Source organism: Drosophila sechellia, chromosome 2R (assembly GCF_004382195.2).
Source record: "Drosophila sechellia strain sech25 chromosome 2R, ASM438219v1, whole genome shotgun sequence".
NCBI lineage: Eukaryota > Metazoa > Arthropoda > Insecta > Diptera > Drosophilidae > Drosophila > Drosophila sechellia.
Genome location: NC_045950.1, coordinates 17,951,244 through 17,965,342, shown reverse-complemented (window position 1 = coordinate 17,965,342; position 14,099 = coordinate 17,951,244). Strand labels below are relative to the sequence as shown.

At 41.6% G+C, this 14,099-nt stretch overlaps 2 protein-coding genes across 2 annotated transcripts in view; one reads left to right on the top strand and one right to left on the bottom strand.

The window, feature by feature from the left end:
- The window catches only part of LOC6620711 (leucine-rich repeats and immunoglobulin-like domains protein 1), a 73,824-nt gene that overhangs the window by 4,851 nt on the left and 54,874 nt on the right, over positions 1-14,099 (bottom strand). Inside the window, exons 3-4 of the mRNA XM_032715801.1 lie at positions 10,778-11,723; positions 6,591-6,751 (exon numbers count right to left, since the gene is read on the bottom strand). Coding sequence (XP_032571692.1) covers positions 6,591-6,751; positions 10,778-11,605 — 989 coding nt within the window. The 5' untranslated portion in view covers positions 11,606-11,723. The remainder of the gene's footprint in view (positions 1-6,590; positions 6,752-10,777; positions 11,724-14,099) is intronic.
- Positions 4,351-6,126, top strand: LOC116800680 (inactive serine protease 54). Its single transcript, XM_032717015.1, is given in 8 exon segments — positions 4,351-4,546; positions 4,600-4,645; positions 4,699-4,790; positions 4,793-4,858; positions 4,929-5,420; positions 5,478-5,536; positions 5,598-5,724; positions 5,783-6,126. Coding segments are annotated over 8 exon segments (1,422 nt in total).

Here is a 14,099-nt window from a genome sequence, read left to right as displayed (position 1 = left end):
AACTGCCTAAAAAACAAAGTGACAAGGCAAACAAAATGGCGGGAAAAGTGGGTGGAAGGGGGTTTGGTGTGCCTCGGACCCACCCTTTTGCTGTTTGCCTTTGGTTTTTGGTCTGTTTCCCGCGATTCAAACTTCATTTTGCATGTTTCATGTTCTCGACTGGCTTCTCAACCTCCCCTGATTTTGGTTTTTCTTTTTTCCCGACTATTTTGTCTGCGTTTGCCAACGTCAAACGTGCGGAAACGGAAACGGCTGTTATGGGTGAAAGCATGTGTGTATGTGTGTCTCTGGCTGCGTGTGTGAGCCATAAATGTTTGCCTTGTTCCGATCTTTCTTTTTCCCTTTTATGCAAATTGTCTGTGTGTGCGCGTGTGTTTGTGTGGTGTATCGAATCTGAATTGGAATTGCTCGAAATCCGATTGAAATGTTTGCTGTCCATGTTCGCTGGGTTCACTCACGACTCCCAGGACTTTCCAGCGCGTCAGAGTTCAGTCACATCGTCAACTCGTTGGCAGGATGTATGTTCGGGTGTCTGGACGGTCAATCAGGCAGCCTGTCAAACAGTTTGTCAGTCGCTTTTTGATATAGTTTTGAATGGAAGTCAATCCGTTCGGACGGCCCAATTGCCACAAATCCCCACTTCTCTCTATTCATTTGATTGACGTTTTAACTACATCAAAATATAAAAGGATAGGCACTCAATAGGCCGACGATCTCCACTTTCTGAGGTTGTTGAGCTCTCCGACAACTTAACCCAGCTCTCGAGTTGCAGCCATACCAAACCGATAATCAACTGCCATGCACGCTATGTGTAAAGCTTGGGGACACATTATCTATCAAATGATATGGCCGCGCAATTTGTTAATGACATTTTAAACGTTTTTAAATTACGTATACGCCCACATGTTCCTTTAATTTTTCACCCATACAACAGACAAGTGGGCGTTGTCACAAGAAACAGGAGTGTACTGAAATTGTCCTCCTCAACGCCCCTTTAATTTGACATAATCACAGTTTACTTATAAACATACATCTTGGTGAAGTTAAGTACAGTTTTATAAGATACATAAAAGTTGACATAGCATAGGAAACTTTAAGAAATCGCATTGACCACATGCTTAAAATATATTGTTTCATGCTTTAAGTCTTCATAAGAGACAATTTGAATATTCCTGAAAATTTACAACATTCTTATTCACTATAAATAAACTAATAATGGTAATTTGTCAGAGCTTATTCGAGTCCTATCTAATTATGTCACAGCGTAAACGCAAATGCACGGAAAATTAAAATGTGTGGAGAGCTAATTAACCTCGTACATCACATGATGACATTTATGGCCCAGACACTTGGCCATTTTCCTGGCGTATTTTCATTGCCCGCGACATTTGCAATTTTCCCATTAAAGACAACAGGTCAACGAGTGAGTGCTTAGAGTGGCCATTAAATTGTCCTCTCAATGCGATTATCAACCGTAGAGTCAATGACTGCCATTTGCAGGAGTTCCTTTTTTCTGCGCTGCTCTGATTGAGGGAAATGTTAATAAGAAATATGTCAGACTAATGAGCCAACAACAGGGAAAGAATCTTAATAAACAAGAGCAGAGTAAATTTACACAAAGGACTGAGTCAAAATGGTGGGGCCTTTGCTCCGTTTTCCCTCTGTTATTTGTGCTCGAAAAAGTATGCAATGCTTATATACAAAATGCCGAAGAAAAGACAAAATGAAAGCAGGAAGAAACTGCGGAAACAGTACAATATAAACATGACATATTTCTCCATAAATTATGAGCTGGGAATTTTTCAAGGCGGCACCTCAAGCCGTGAGTAGCTATTATGCGCATTTACCAGGGAAAAGGGCGTTTAGTCTTAGAAAGTCGCCCGGCCGTCTATGCATATGCATTTTCCACACCCTTAACCCCCTACTGCCAGAGAATTCGCTAGAGTTGAATTTAAATAAAGCTAGACTTTGGCATAATGAGACAGCATTCGCTACACCTGTATACAGGTGAAAGCTATGAAGGGCAAAAGGTGGCGGGGAGCTACAACTTAATTAGCAGGGCTTTTAAGTGATTCCTCTTAAATGAAAAACAAGACAAGTGGCAATTACCAAGAAATTGGACAGAATACATTATGAGATGAGGAGAAGTAGCTAATAAAGAGGGTAATTGGTTTAGAAATAAATAAACTGTATTTTCGAGATAACAATAAAGAAACACCTAACATTTTATATGAAGTTTATGAATAACTATGGCTAAAGTGGTTCTTAAATTTGGCCATATGTTTTACATCTTTTTTACCCCGCAAAGACTTTATTTCTAACCCATTACAGTCCGCACAGTCCATTACACTCGAATTCAATTCCCAATTGTCACATTCAACTCCATTATCCGGCTTCCATTCTAATCAGGATTCAGAGCTCAGTCAAGGCAGTTGGGCCTGTCCCCAAAAATTGGGGATCAGCAACCCCAAAGCTGCCGCAAAACAAATGTCACACATGAACCCCCTACCCCGGTTCGCATAAATTTTAAAACAATTAGTTTCAATTTTGAAACCCACAACCAAATAAACCGGGCAACACCTACCGTCCGTTTTCCCGACTGACTTTCTGCTATTAAGTCATGTTCACTTTCACATTCCCTTTGATAAAAGCTAACGCTTTCGAAAATTCTGAAACTCCTGTTTCCGGGGGTTGTTTGTTTTTCAAGGGAGGTTAGAGTGGGTGGACAGCGTGCTGCTGCCTAATGAATTTTGCAAGGACTCGCGCTGATTGTTTGGCGGTAAGGATTTCATAATGAGCAGCGATTTGGGGAAGGGAGAAGCACACACGGTCTTTTGGAGAAATGTATCCTGTCGCCCCATAAACCCGACTATCAACGTGTCGCCATCGCTGCTCGTCCTTTTCCGCCGCCAACATATCCCCCTTTCAGATTTCAATTAACGCATTTGCATAAATATTTACGTGTATGTCTCGCTATCTCTGTCTTTGGGGGTGTCTCTGTCTATCTCTCTTAGCTTGAAAGCACTTTGATACATATTTACATGAGGGGAAATATGGTTAAGGATTGTAATCTCGGCAAGGCAACTCCTATACTATGTCGCGTTTACCCATTTTCGCTAAAGAATTTTACATACTTTTTTATCATTAAAAAAAGTAAACAAATTTATGTTTTCCGTGTGTAGTGGTAGTATCATTGTAGAAATCTTGAGGATACATTTTAATATTAAAAACAAAATCAAAATCCAGGGGAATTTACCACAATATTTATTGTGCCCCTTTTTTTTCTAAGTAAGCTTAAACTCTACAAAACTAGCATAAGGAAATAAAATCCTGCGAATTTGAGTTATCTATTGTTCGTCAGTCACTCAGATGAGGAAAACATGAATTTAGTTTGCAAATCAGTCAACACAGACACACTCAACGTATATGTGGTGTGCACACACTGGTATGCAAATGTGTTTGTGCAGATTGAGCAACAATTTCCACAGTCTGCGAACAATGTGTGGAGAAAAGTTTACACAAGCCTGAGACAGAGACCAAACAAAAGCCGAACAAAAAGCAAAAGCAATTACAAAGGCCAACAGAGTGGGTGGTTTCCAAAGCGGGCGGAAAATGGGGTTGCAGGGCGGATAAGCCTCGACCAAATTTGGGCTAAGAAAATCAAACGAAAGTTTCAAATTAAACTCATTTAAATGGCATACGACGAGGCTGCTGTCTGCTTTCCATTTCCTTCGGCGGGGAATCCCCACCAAACGCCCCTCTCATCGCTTGTCATGTAAGTCATGTTAATGTCATTGTAAAGCGGCATGTCGCCCAGGGGGCGTGGCATGCGGCTGCTACCGAGCGCAGATACATATCTGCCACATAGCTACTACCTCTCTGCTGTCGGTGGTTGATTGACATGGCCAATTCAAAGGCAGGCAGGCAGGCAGTCGTCGAGACTCGTCCATTGATTTGATATGAAAATTGCCCGGAATTATTGAATTAACATATGCTCGAATTGAGCTCAAGCATGTGCCCCTGCCCCTGCCACGCCCACTCGCCGCCTCTTGCATTGAGGACGCTTGTGTGGTGGCATCTTATTACCAAAAGCGTATTAGCCATGATTGATTGCATCGAGCAATAATGATTTGTCTGCCGCTTAATTCCGTACACTTTAAAATGAATTACCAGAATGTGTATTTAACCTACCATATTCATTGAATATTAAAATTTTGGCTTAGCTGCCTTATCGGTACTGAGAAAAAGAGACTGCTGGTATTTAAGTTCATATTTTGTATTTATCGGCCTGAAGATCTCGTTTAATTTAATTGAGTCGCACATGGAAAGTGCTCTCTTATAAAAAGAAAGATGTGCTGCTGGTTTTCGTTACTTCTGGTCGCGGTTATGTTTTACCAAAATGCGGTCGCGCAGCTTCTTGATGAAAACTGTGATATAAGAATAGGCTATAGAGTGAAAAACGGATACCCGCCAAAAACTACTCAATTTATGGCAGCCTTGTATAACAACAGCAAATTTTTGTGTGGTGGATCTCTCATACATAAGCGTAAGTCATTTGGTGTTTCGGAAGGAAATTCTTATTAACAACTTTATAATTAGAATATGTTTTAACCGCTGCGCACTGCGTAAGTGGCTTCGATGAAGTGTAAGTCCCAACATTATACGGATGAATGTGATAACAAGTCCTAACTATCTTAGAACCGTTCACTTGGGGGAGAACAATCGATCGTGCCCGATCCCAGTATGCAAACACGTGCTGCAACTGAACGCCAAGGTAATTTTGAATCCCCAAGGGAAGATTCTATATTTTTGAATGATATAGCTTTGCTAAGACTGAATCGCGAAGTGAAATTTGAAGGTAAGTGGTGCTTCTAATAGAATTTTATTGATTTAAGGCTTAAAACATAAACGTGGCCCCTCCCTTACAGCCCATATAAGACCCATATGCATTATCCTCGACGAGAACGTTGCATCAGATAGTCAAAACCATTTCACGGCGTTTGGCTGGGGTATGACGGAACACAGACGTCTCAGCGACGTACTGAAAGCGGTCGAGTTGGTGAGATTATCCAAGTATGAGTGCTACCAAAACGTCGACACAATATGCGCGGGCAGCCATTTGAGAGACACCTGTCTGGGTGACTCTGGTGGTCCACTGGCAGGCAATATGGTATACCGTGGGAAAAGTAGATACATACAGTTTGGGATAGTAAGCTACGGCAACGTCGACTGCGATGGCTTCAATGGGGTCTATACAGATGTAAATGCCCACAAATCGTGGATAGCTAGCGTCGTTCTTGAATCCGAACCGAGACTTTTGAACGAGAATTGCAAGAGCGATTGGCGTGCTAAGGTTTATGTGCGTCTTTGGGAGATGTCACTATTTGAGCATAAATTCGCTGGTGCATTAATCACAAATCGTGAGTAGTTATTCTCAATAAGATGAAGCTCTAATTAATTGTTCGTGCACTTTCTAGAATTTGTTGTGACTGTTGCCAGTGCGTTCCCTGACAATTTCAATGCCACCGAAATGTAAGTAGGTTGCTTGTAGAATATTAAAAAAATGCATGAAAACTGTATCATTTCTATGCATAAAGGTAGAATCCACATATATGCAGGTCTTCGACGTCGAATGGGTTCTAAAGCACCCACACTTCAGACCAGCACCGAAAATAAGGAATAACATAGCTCTGATTAGGCTGGCTAAGATGATTCCAAGATCAGGTGAAAATACAAAATGCCCCTTTGGCATCTTTATAGTAAGGAACTCATCCACTTGCAGATCTTAATATACCAATTTGCTTGGGACTGAACTTTAGACCTCCGACGACTTGGAATGCCCTGCTTTATAGTGCCAATAATAAGTTCTTGGGCAGTCAACAAGTAAATTTAAGGAGAATCCCTGATTGCCCTGAACCCAAGCAGTACTGTGTCGAGAAGCCCGATCAATTGAATTATCTACCTTATGAGACACCTGGTTCTGTGATAGGTACCAGTGAAATGTTTAAGGGAAGAGAAAGATATCTTATTGCGGGCATAATAAGCCATACTCAAGGTGATGTAATCGTCTTTACGAACATCCAAGACCACGAAAAATGGATTACAAGAACCCTGACATATACATAGAATGACTGTTATATTATTGTTAGAACTGAAATTAATTAATTTTTTTAATTAAATAAAGTCTTCTGAGAAATATGGGTATCGTTACCGATATGAGGTTCATTAAGATTACTGGCTTATTTTTACTTAATATCCGTAAATTCCACTATTTTAAGCTTATCTTTATTAAGCCTCAAACAATGATGACTCGACAATTTAAAGTGCCACAGGATAATTTTATCCTTATGCTGCTTATTGTTGACTTTAAGCCCCAGATATTGTGTCGGAAATGACTTTTATTCAGCTTAGCTGCAAACACCCAAAGGATCCTAAACTTTCAAACAGCTTGACATCATCTTACGCTGGTGTCTTGTTTATTGTGAGCTCGCCCTAAAGCGAAAATAGTTTCCTTTTCGTCTAACCCACTTTTACTTTCACTTGGTTCACTGAATCGAGCTGTTGGGGAAAAGTTTTGGCCAAGAACTCACCTCGAATCGATGCGCTGCAAGAAGTCCAGCCGGCTCAAATGCAATTCGCGCAAATGAAACAGGTTCAGGAAGGCGACGGCGGGCAGCTGGGAGAAGCGGTTGCCGCCCAGGTTCAAATAGGTGAGGTTCGAGAGTTTCGAGAGCTGTTGTGTAGGCACCATCTGCAATAAAAGGGAGAACAAGTGGCATTTTATTTAGAAAGCATTCAAAATAAAAATGAAAACTTTGGCCCAGCTGGGTCAAATCAAATATTAATGCAGGCCACTCAACTTTAAAAACGTTTTGCGGTGGCAAAAGGAGCTTTCCTCCAACCCGAAAAACTGAACACTAAACAGTTAAAAAGAGGAAATCAATAGAAAAGCGTTGCTTAAGCGACTGCAGCGGAAACGGAAACGCGCGTCATGATCTTCCCCGCTTCCCGCGTTTTTTGTTCCATCACTCACTGCCCAGCAAATTCGTCTGTGTTTTTCGCTTTTTGGGGGGCAATAAAATCAATCTTGCAACGAATTTGTTACAACTACTGAGACAGCTTCGAGGAGAGTGTGGCATGCATAAAAGAAGAGGTTTCCTTTTTTTTCGGAAGGAGCGGGCCAAAAGCTTTTGGCTGTAATTTTGGTTGCCACTTGTGTTCACCTTCCTCTGCACCCCTTGTTCGTCTTCCGCTATCCCGATTTTTCTCTCCCTTAGCGTGTCGGAAGCTACGTGCCAGGCGTCCGGACACGAACACACTCCGCGATAACGTAATGAACTTCGTGGTGGGGGGAAAAACTCCGGGAAATCGGGAAAAATATAGAAAAGTGGGCAGAGCCGAAATGAGAAGGAGAACGGAGAGCGCCTTGTGTGTGGCAAATGATTTCAAATGCTGGCCCAAAGCTCATAAGGCAGCAAAAAGGGCTGAAAATTAAAAGGCATTACGCATACGCAATGTAGGCCATGCCGGGCAATTGTTTAACCAAATGGCAACACTTTTTTTCCCCCATTATTTATATTGCTACCCCCAGCGATATTTTCTCCTTTCAGTGCGGGTGCTTTCATGTTGGCACTGCACTCAAAGGAAAACCGGTCCACTGCTGGACTAATTAAAGGCTTTTCCTCTACAGTTCCGCATTTCCCGCAATTTTCGGACGCAGGGCGGCGTGGAAAACGGCGTGAGTGAAAACTGTAGAAAACGGAAGGGTGCAAAAGACTCGGAAAAGAAAGTGAAATTTATTGAGTTTGATTTTTTCATTCAATTTCCTTTTTCCTATTTCCTTTTTATCTACCAACGGGAAAACGCAGTAGCAAGTATTGGAAATGTAAAAATTAAAGCTAATTGGCGAGTAATTGCAAAATGAAATCTGTACAGTAAAATTATAGAAACTGACAAAAATAACAGGCACCTTAAAGCATTAAAAATGTTTACGCCATCACCTGCACAAATTCTCAGACACATAAACATGAAGTTTTGCAGTTGTGCAACCCAACGTAAAATTTATGCAACGTTAAATACAAACAAGAATGAATGATAAAATGCAAATAAATAAGGTACGTAAAAATAATAGCGAAATATGGTTTTATTGAAACTTTATGCGAATTTATTCTCGAATATTTTTGCAATTATTCCTTTTAATCTGAGAGCTGAGTGCAATAATGTTTCTGTATTCATATTTATACACATAATGCAAAATCATAACCCACAACAGAAAGCACAAACACCATTCTTTTTCGCCATTCATCGCAAATATTTTTGTTGAATTATGAAAATGTGAAATTATCCATACGTTTTTTCAACTGGCTCTCATTGAAATATTTCAAGTTTGCCCAGAAAAGAAAATCGGTGAAAAACGGACAATGGGAATTAAAATGCAAATGCGTTTGTGTCGAACAGGAAACCTGAAATATTTAGAATAATCAGTAAATTGTGCGAATTATTCACAGTTACTATCTATTTGGTTATTTCCATTTTTGAATTGGAAGTTGATCAAAATTAATGCGAGACTATTAAATGTTTAAAGAGTTCAGTACTTTAAAAAATTAACTATAAGGGAAATCTTTGCCTCACGCTTTAAGTTATTCAAGTTCTAAAAAGGAGCGAACCTTTGAGCTTTCAGTTGTTCCAGATTTACATGGGGCACACATGCCCACTCTGTTTAAAGTAGCTTCTCAGCACACTTCATAAATCATTTTCAGCACCTTCCATTTCACAAGCTTCATGAGTTGTTTCAGACTCCAGTAATAATGCCATTGCGCCAGTACCCTTTGCCCCTTCTATTTTCCGGAAAACTATGCAGATGCAGACAACAATTTCATGCACTAGCCGCATGCCAAAATGGGGCAGAATGTCTGGCGGCGGATATATCCTGTGTGCATAATAAAACAACAATCTGTCCAATAGGAAAAAGAATGCCATTTGAAAATACCGGAACACCGGTTTGCAGCAGCAGATTTAGCCTGGGACTTCCTGGAAATGCTGGGAGTAAAGGGTTCGGGGGATTGCGAGTGGGTGGTTGACCGACCGACCATATTTCAACTACAAAATGCCAAAAGGTATTTTAAGTAGTTTCGAACTGATTCCGAGCGCCATAAATTCCTCCGCACCGTCAGTTGCCGTTGACAACGCGCGGCTGCTGCTGCTGAACCTGCTTAGAAAGTCCCTTTTAGCCATCAGACAGGACACACACGCACACTTTATCCCCTCCTAACGACCCAGGCATATATATATGCATCTATACAGATTCCCAGCCACACGAAGAAAAGGAGGCGATCTGGAGTCCAGGACTCGGTCGCATTGCATCCATCAGTTTGCATAAACAGGTTCCTGATGTTGCAACTACAGAGAACACTCTTTTTTGAAATACTTAGTCCTGAAGATATATTTTTAAATCCCTTATGACTTCTTGTAATTTTTGGACTGGTAACTTTATTTGCTCATTAAAAAATAAATTTTAATTTTTTTTTTTTTTGTCTTCTGTCTTCAGCTAAAAACACTTCCCAACTTCTCTCTGTGTATTGGATACCTGTGATTACATAAAAAGGCAATTCTGGAGACGGAGCTGCCTTCCCATTTCCATTATCTGAGTGTGGGATACCAGCCAGGACATGCAGTTTCGCCTTTGAGCAGGGGATATGCACAACTCAGCTGAAAGTTGCGCACCTCTGGCAGGCTCGCACACAAAATGTGTGTCCTAATGATATGGTCTGGTCAATTTAAAGTCGAAGGACTCGGCTTGAAATGGACTACAGCTCGACTGAGTTTTGATTGCCAATACTCGAGAAGATAAGCTGAATTACATTATAGTTTATCTTGCTTACACATGATAGTTTCTTTTAAATAGGAATCTCACAACTTTAATATCAACAATGCTTCGATTAGACTTTTAAATCATAATACTCGCTTTCAACTTAATCCAAACCATCTTAAGAACCCTGGTTCAAGACTATATCCCACATTTTACCTTTCTTCGATTTCGCATCATCGTTTAAGCTTTATCCCGACCTCTTTCGATTTAAGTTCACAATTTTTGCCCAACTGTCTGGTCGTAAAGTTTAGGGCAGCTTTAAGCTGGATCAGTTGCTGGGCAACGACTGTGTCTTTGGGAAGAAAGGGGAACTCAGTGGAGGAACAGAGGAGCTGGCGGCATTTAACAACGTCCGGGAAAGGATGGCCACATGACCGGGCCTAAGCAAAGAGTGGGCCACAACAGCAGAAATCAGGCAACACGGACATGTTTGCATGCATAAATAGCAGAAAGGACATGGCCGGCAGAAAGGAGTCCTCGAATACCGAGTGCATGTATCCTTGCCATCCTCATATGGGTGTGTGCGAACGGACAGCAACAACGACTTATGGTTATTAATTTTGCGTATGCAAAATGCAGCTAAACTCCAGGAAGGACGAACTTAGACGGGGCGTTCGAGGGTGGGTGGGAAATCCGCTTTGGCAAAGTGTTGCTCACAGGATTTAGTCCTGGCAAAGTGTCTGAATTTATGAGACCAGCTACGCCAGTTTTCTGCGGCAATGGCGGCGACATGTTTGTTTAAGTTCACACTTAGTTTTCGTTTGAAAAGTGAATTCTAAGACTCTTTAAAAGTGGATTATTTAACGAGCAATATTTAAGGGCAGAGATGAAAAATATTGAGTAAATCAATTTACCATAATGGAATAGGCTTCCTTTAAGGAACTGAATAAGATTAAAAATAAATCTTACCGTGAGATTATTATCGGACAGATCCAGATGTTTCAAGGATATAAGTCCCTCGAAGGCACTCAAATCCAGTTCGCTCATCACATTGCCCTGCACGCTGAGGGCCAAAAGCTCCTTTAAGCCCTCGAAACTGTCATTTCGCACAAACTCGACCAGATTCAAGGACATATCCAGGCTCTTGAGGGCATGCAAATGCCAAAGATTACTGGCAGGAACGTCTAGCAATCGATTATTCCGGAACACGAGAACCTCCAGGGTGTTCATGCCCTTGAAGCAGTTGTCCTCCAAGCTGACAATATTGTTGTTCGTAAGATCCAGCTCCACCAGGGAGGCGAGATCACTTAGAGCGGTGGGATGCACTGTCTCAATGCGATTGAAGCTGAGATCAAGGAGCAGCAGATTGGTCAGACCCTTGAAGGCGTGTTTGTGCAGGGAACTGACCAAATTCCGGCTCAGATTCAGGGTTCTTAGTTCCGATTGGTACTCGAAGTTCTTGGAGCCCAGCGTTTCGATGATGTTCTGCGAGAGATCCAGGATCTCAAGTTTCATGTAGAACGGCAGCGAGAATTCCAGGGTACGAATCCGATTCACTGTAAGATTTATGTATTTCGTCTCCGGATTAAGTTGGATAGGCACATCCTCCAGAGCGGCGTCCGCGCACAACGCTCTACTATTGGCCTCGCCGCCCAAACACTGGCACTTCGAGGGGCAGAAGGCGGTGGATTCCAGAGGCAGGATAACGAGAGTCAGCAGAAGGAGCAGCACTGGGATGGCTCCACTTAGCCATGGCCTACTCCTTGTCGTTGCGGTTACTCTCGTGTGGTCAGGCATTTTGTGTTGACTCTTTGAAGGCTCTTCCTAACTCGACTCGATAATTATTTGTTGACCAGTTTGTGGTGCAAGTCTGTTACCACCATTTCATGTCCGACATCTTGGCAACGGAAGGATTCTGCAAGATCGAGGAAGGAGAAAGATGGGCTTAATATTTTGAAGCAGTTGCCAAATGATTTTGTTAGGTAACACGTAGAATATCGTTCCATAGATTAGAGAACACAAAAGATTCTACTGCTACTGCCAGTACCCAAAGTTTATCCAGGACTGCAAATTAGCGCATAGTTTAATGAAGATACTTTGCATTTGGAAATGCGATATTTAAAAGGACTCAGCGACTGCTCCATTCTATTCACACCTTTTTGGGGAGTTCCTCTATTCTTCTTTTATTTTTGGGCATTTCACGAAAAACTTTTGCGGCAGAAGAGTCTCACTACGACTCTGCAAGATTTATGTGCATAAGTTGGTAGCTAATATTTCATAAAAGTCGAGACGCAGACACAGAAATAAAATGGGAGAGAGTTGGGTCTCCTGGCGTTAACTTTTTTTGTGCTGACAACTTTGCATTTGAAACTTGCTGACTTACCAGACAGGATTGGAAGGACGAGAGGCTGGCTAGGCGCAGTCGGCTGCATTTTATGGTTTATAAGTTTTGCATAATGCAGTCGGACCGTCTAATAGTTATGGCCATGATGAGCCCACCTCCACGACAAAAAAGAAATGAAGAGTTTCGTAGTCCGAAAAAATATTTGAACTTGTTAAAACACTTCCATAGTTAAAATTAGCATGCTACTTAAAGTGAACGATGAATCCTCACATATTAGATTACTTCAGTTTAAAGTAGCCAAATTTTGGAAATGAACAGTTTCCAGATTCCTTCCAACAATCGTAGTTGGCCGACTAAAATTACATATTTACCCGGCGGCAACACTCAATTAAGTAATTAGCAAATCAGACGAGGAAAGGGGCAGTGAGCCATTCAATTTCACTGCTGAAAGTCTGTCTTGCAGCAGGGGAGCCCCCTCTCAACTTATTTTTGCCCCCCTGAAAAGCACACACGCTCAGAATAATGGCCTTAACTAGCTGTAAAACAAATAACAAAAACCAAAACGCAAACTTTAGAGGTTTCATAATGTCAACAAAAGTTAAAAGCTCACAGAGAACTCCGCCCGTGCCACAGCCCTCCTCCATTCATTCATTCGTTCATTCATTCATTCAGTTGTGGTTCTGGTTCATATTTTACGCTTCAATAAAATTGGCGAAAAAGCCCCAACCTCCGCGTTGGAAAAAAGTGAAAATTGTGAAAAATTCACTCCCGTGTGAATTATTAAGTTTCACATGGCAGTTTCTCTTGTTGTTTTCTTCCTTTAGCAAAAAATACGTTTGTGAGTGCGGCAGAGGGGGTGTGTTTGTGTTTGTTTGCAAAAAGCACACAAAGTTTTTAATAAACTTTCGCACGCCAAGCGAACTCAACTTTGAACCTCCTGCGACCCCTCCTTTGGCCCGAAAAAATTGTTTGAGCCACGGGCGGAGACCTATAAGTGGCATGGGGGAGGGGCTCCACCATGACGCTGGGTAGGCTCCACACACAAACAGGCATGATTTCATTGTGGCAAATATTTTGAAAGCAAACTTGGCCAACGGGGGGTAGTTGAAAATGGTTTTTGGGGCCTGTCAAAGGCCAACAAGGCGCATTTCGATCGAAGAGGGTCGCTTTTAATGGGTTAATTAAATGAATCCTAACTAACCTTGTCAGACAACTATAACAAATGGAACAAAGTATCTGAAGAACAATTCTTGAGTATTTGATTCTTCGGTGAGGTTACATTCATTTCGCAAAATCATTTTTTGCTTAAGCCAAAGAGGTTTCTTTTCAAGATTTGCAGCTTCAAGTACAGATAAGCTTATGCCTCCCTTTACAGACTCCCTCATCTTTTTATTCCTGTCTATTGCCTGGTATTCCCCTACTTTCCATTTTCAGCATATTCATTCACTTTATGACTGCAGCTAAACCAGAAATCCAATCAACAAAGTTGTATGTGCTCCGCAGGACAGTTTCCCACCTGAATACCACCTTCCGCTTCAGTTTTATAAGCTTCATTTAATTATATTGACATTGTTGGAGTCTGCTCCTATTCTTTTTTATTTTGGGTATCTTCGGTTCAGGTGAACAAGCTTGTTTTCTGGAAAAATTCTGAAGCAGTGACACCCGAATCGAGGGTGTCCTTAACCCACGTTCCTCATTTGAACTTAAATGCCATAAAAATGAGAAAATAATGTCGAGGCGGCAAGAGGACCCAGAGCTACAAAAAAGCGCCGGAGCAGAGCAACAAATGCTGATAATAGAAATAGCGAGAGTTCCCCCAGAAAAGCGAGAGGCAAGGACTCAGTGCGCCACGCATAAAGTTTGCACATAAATTTTCCACGAAAAGAGCCAAGAAGCGAGCATGCCATTGACTTTAAAGGCCACAAATGGCAATCGAGGGGTCGCGGG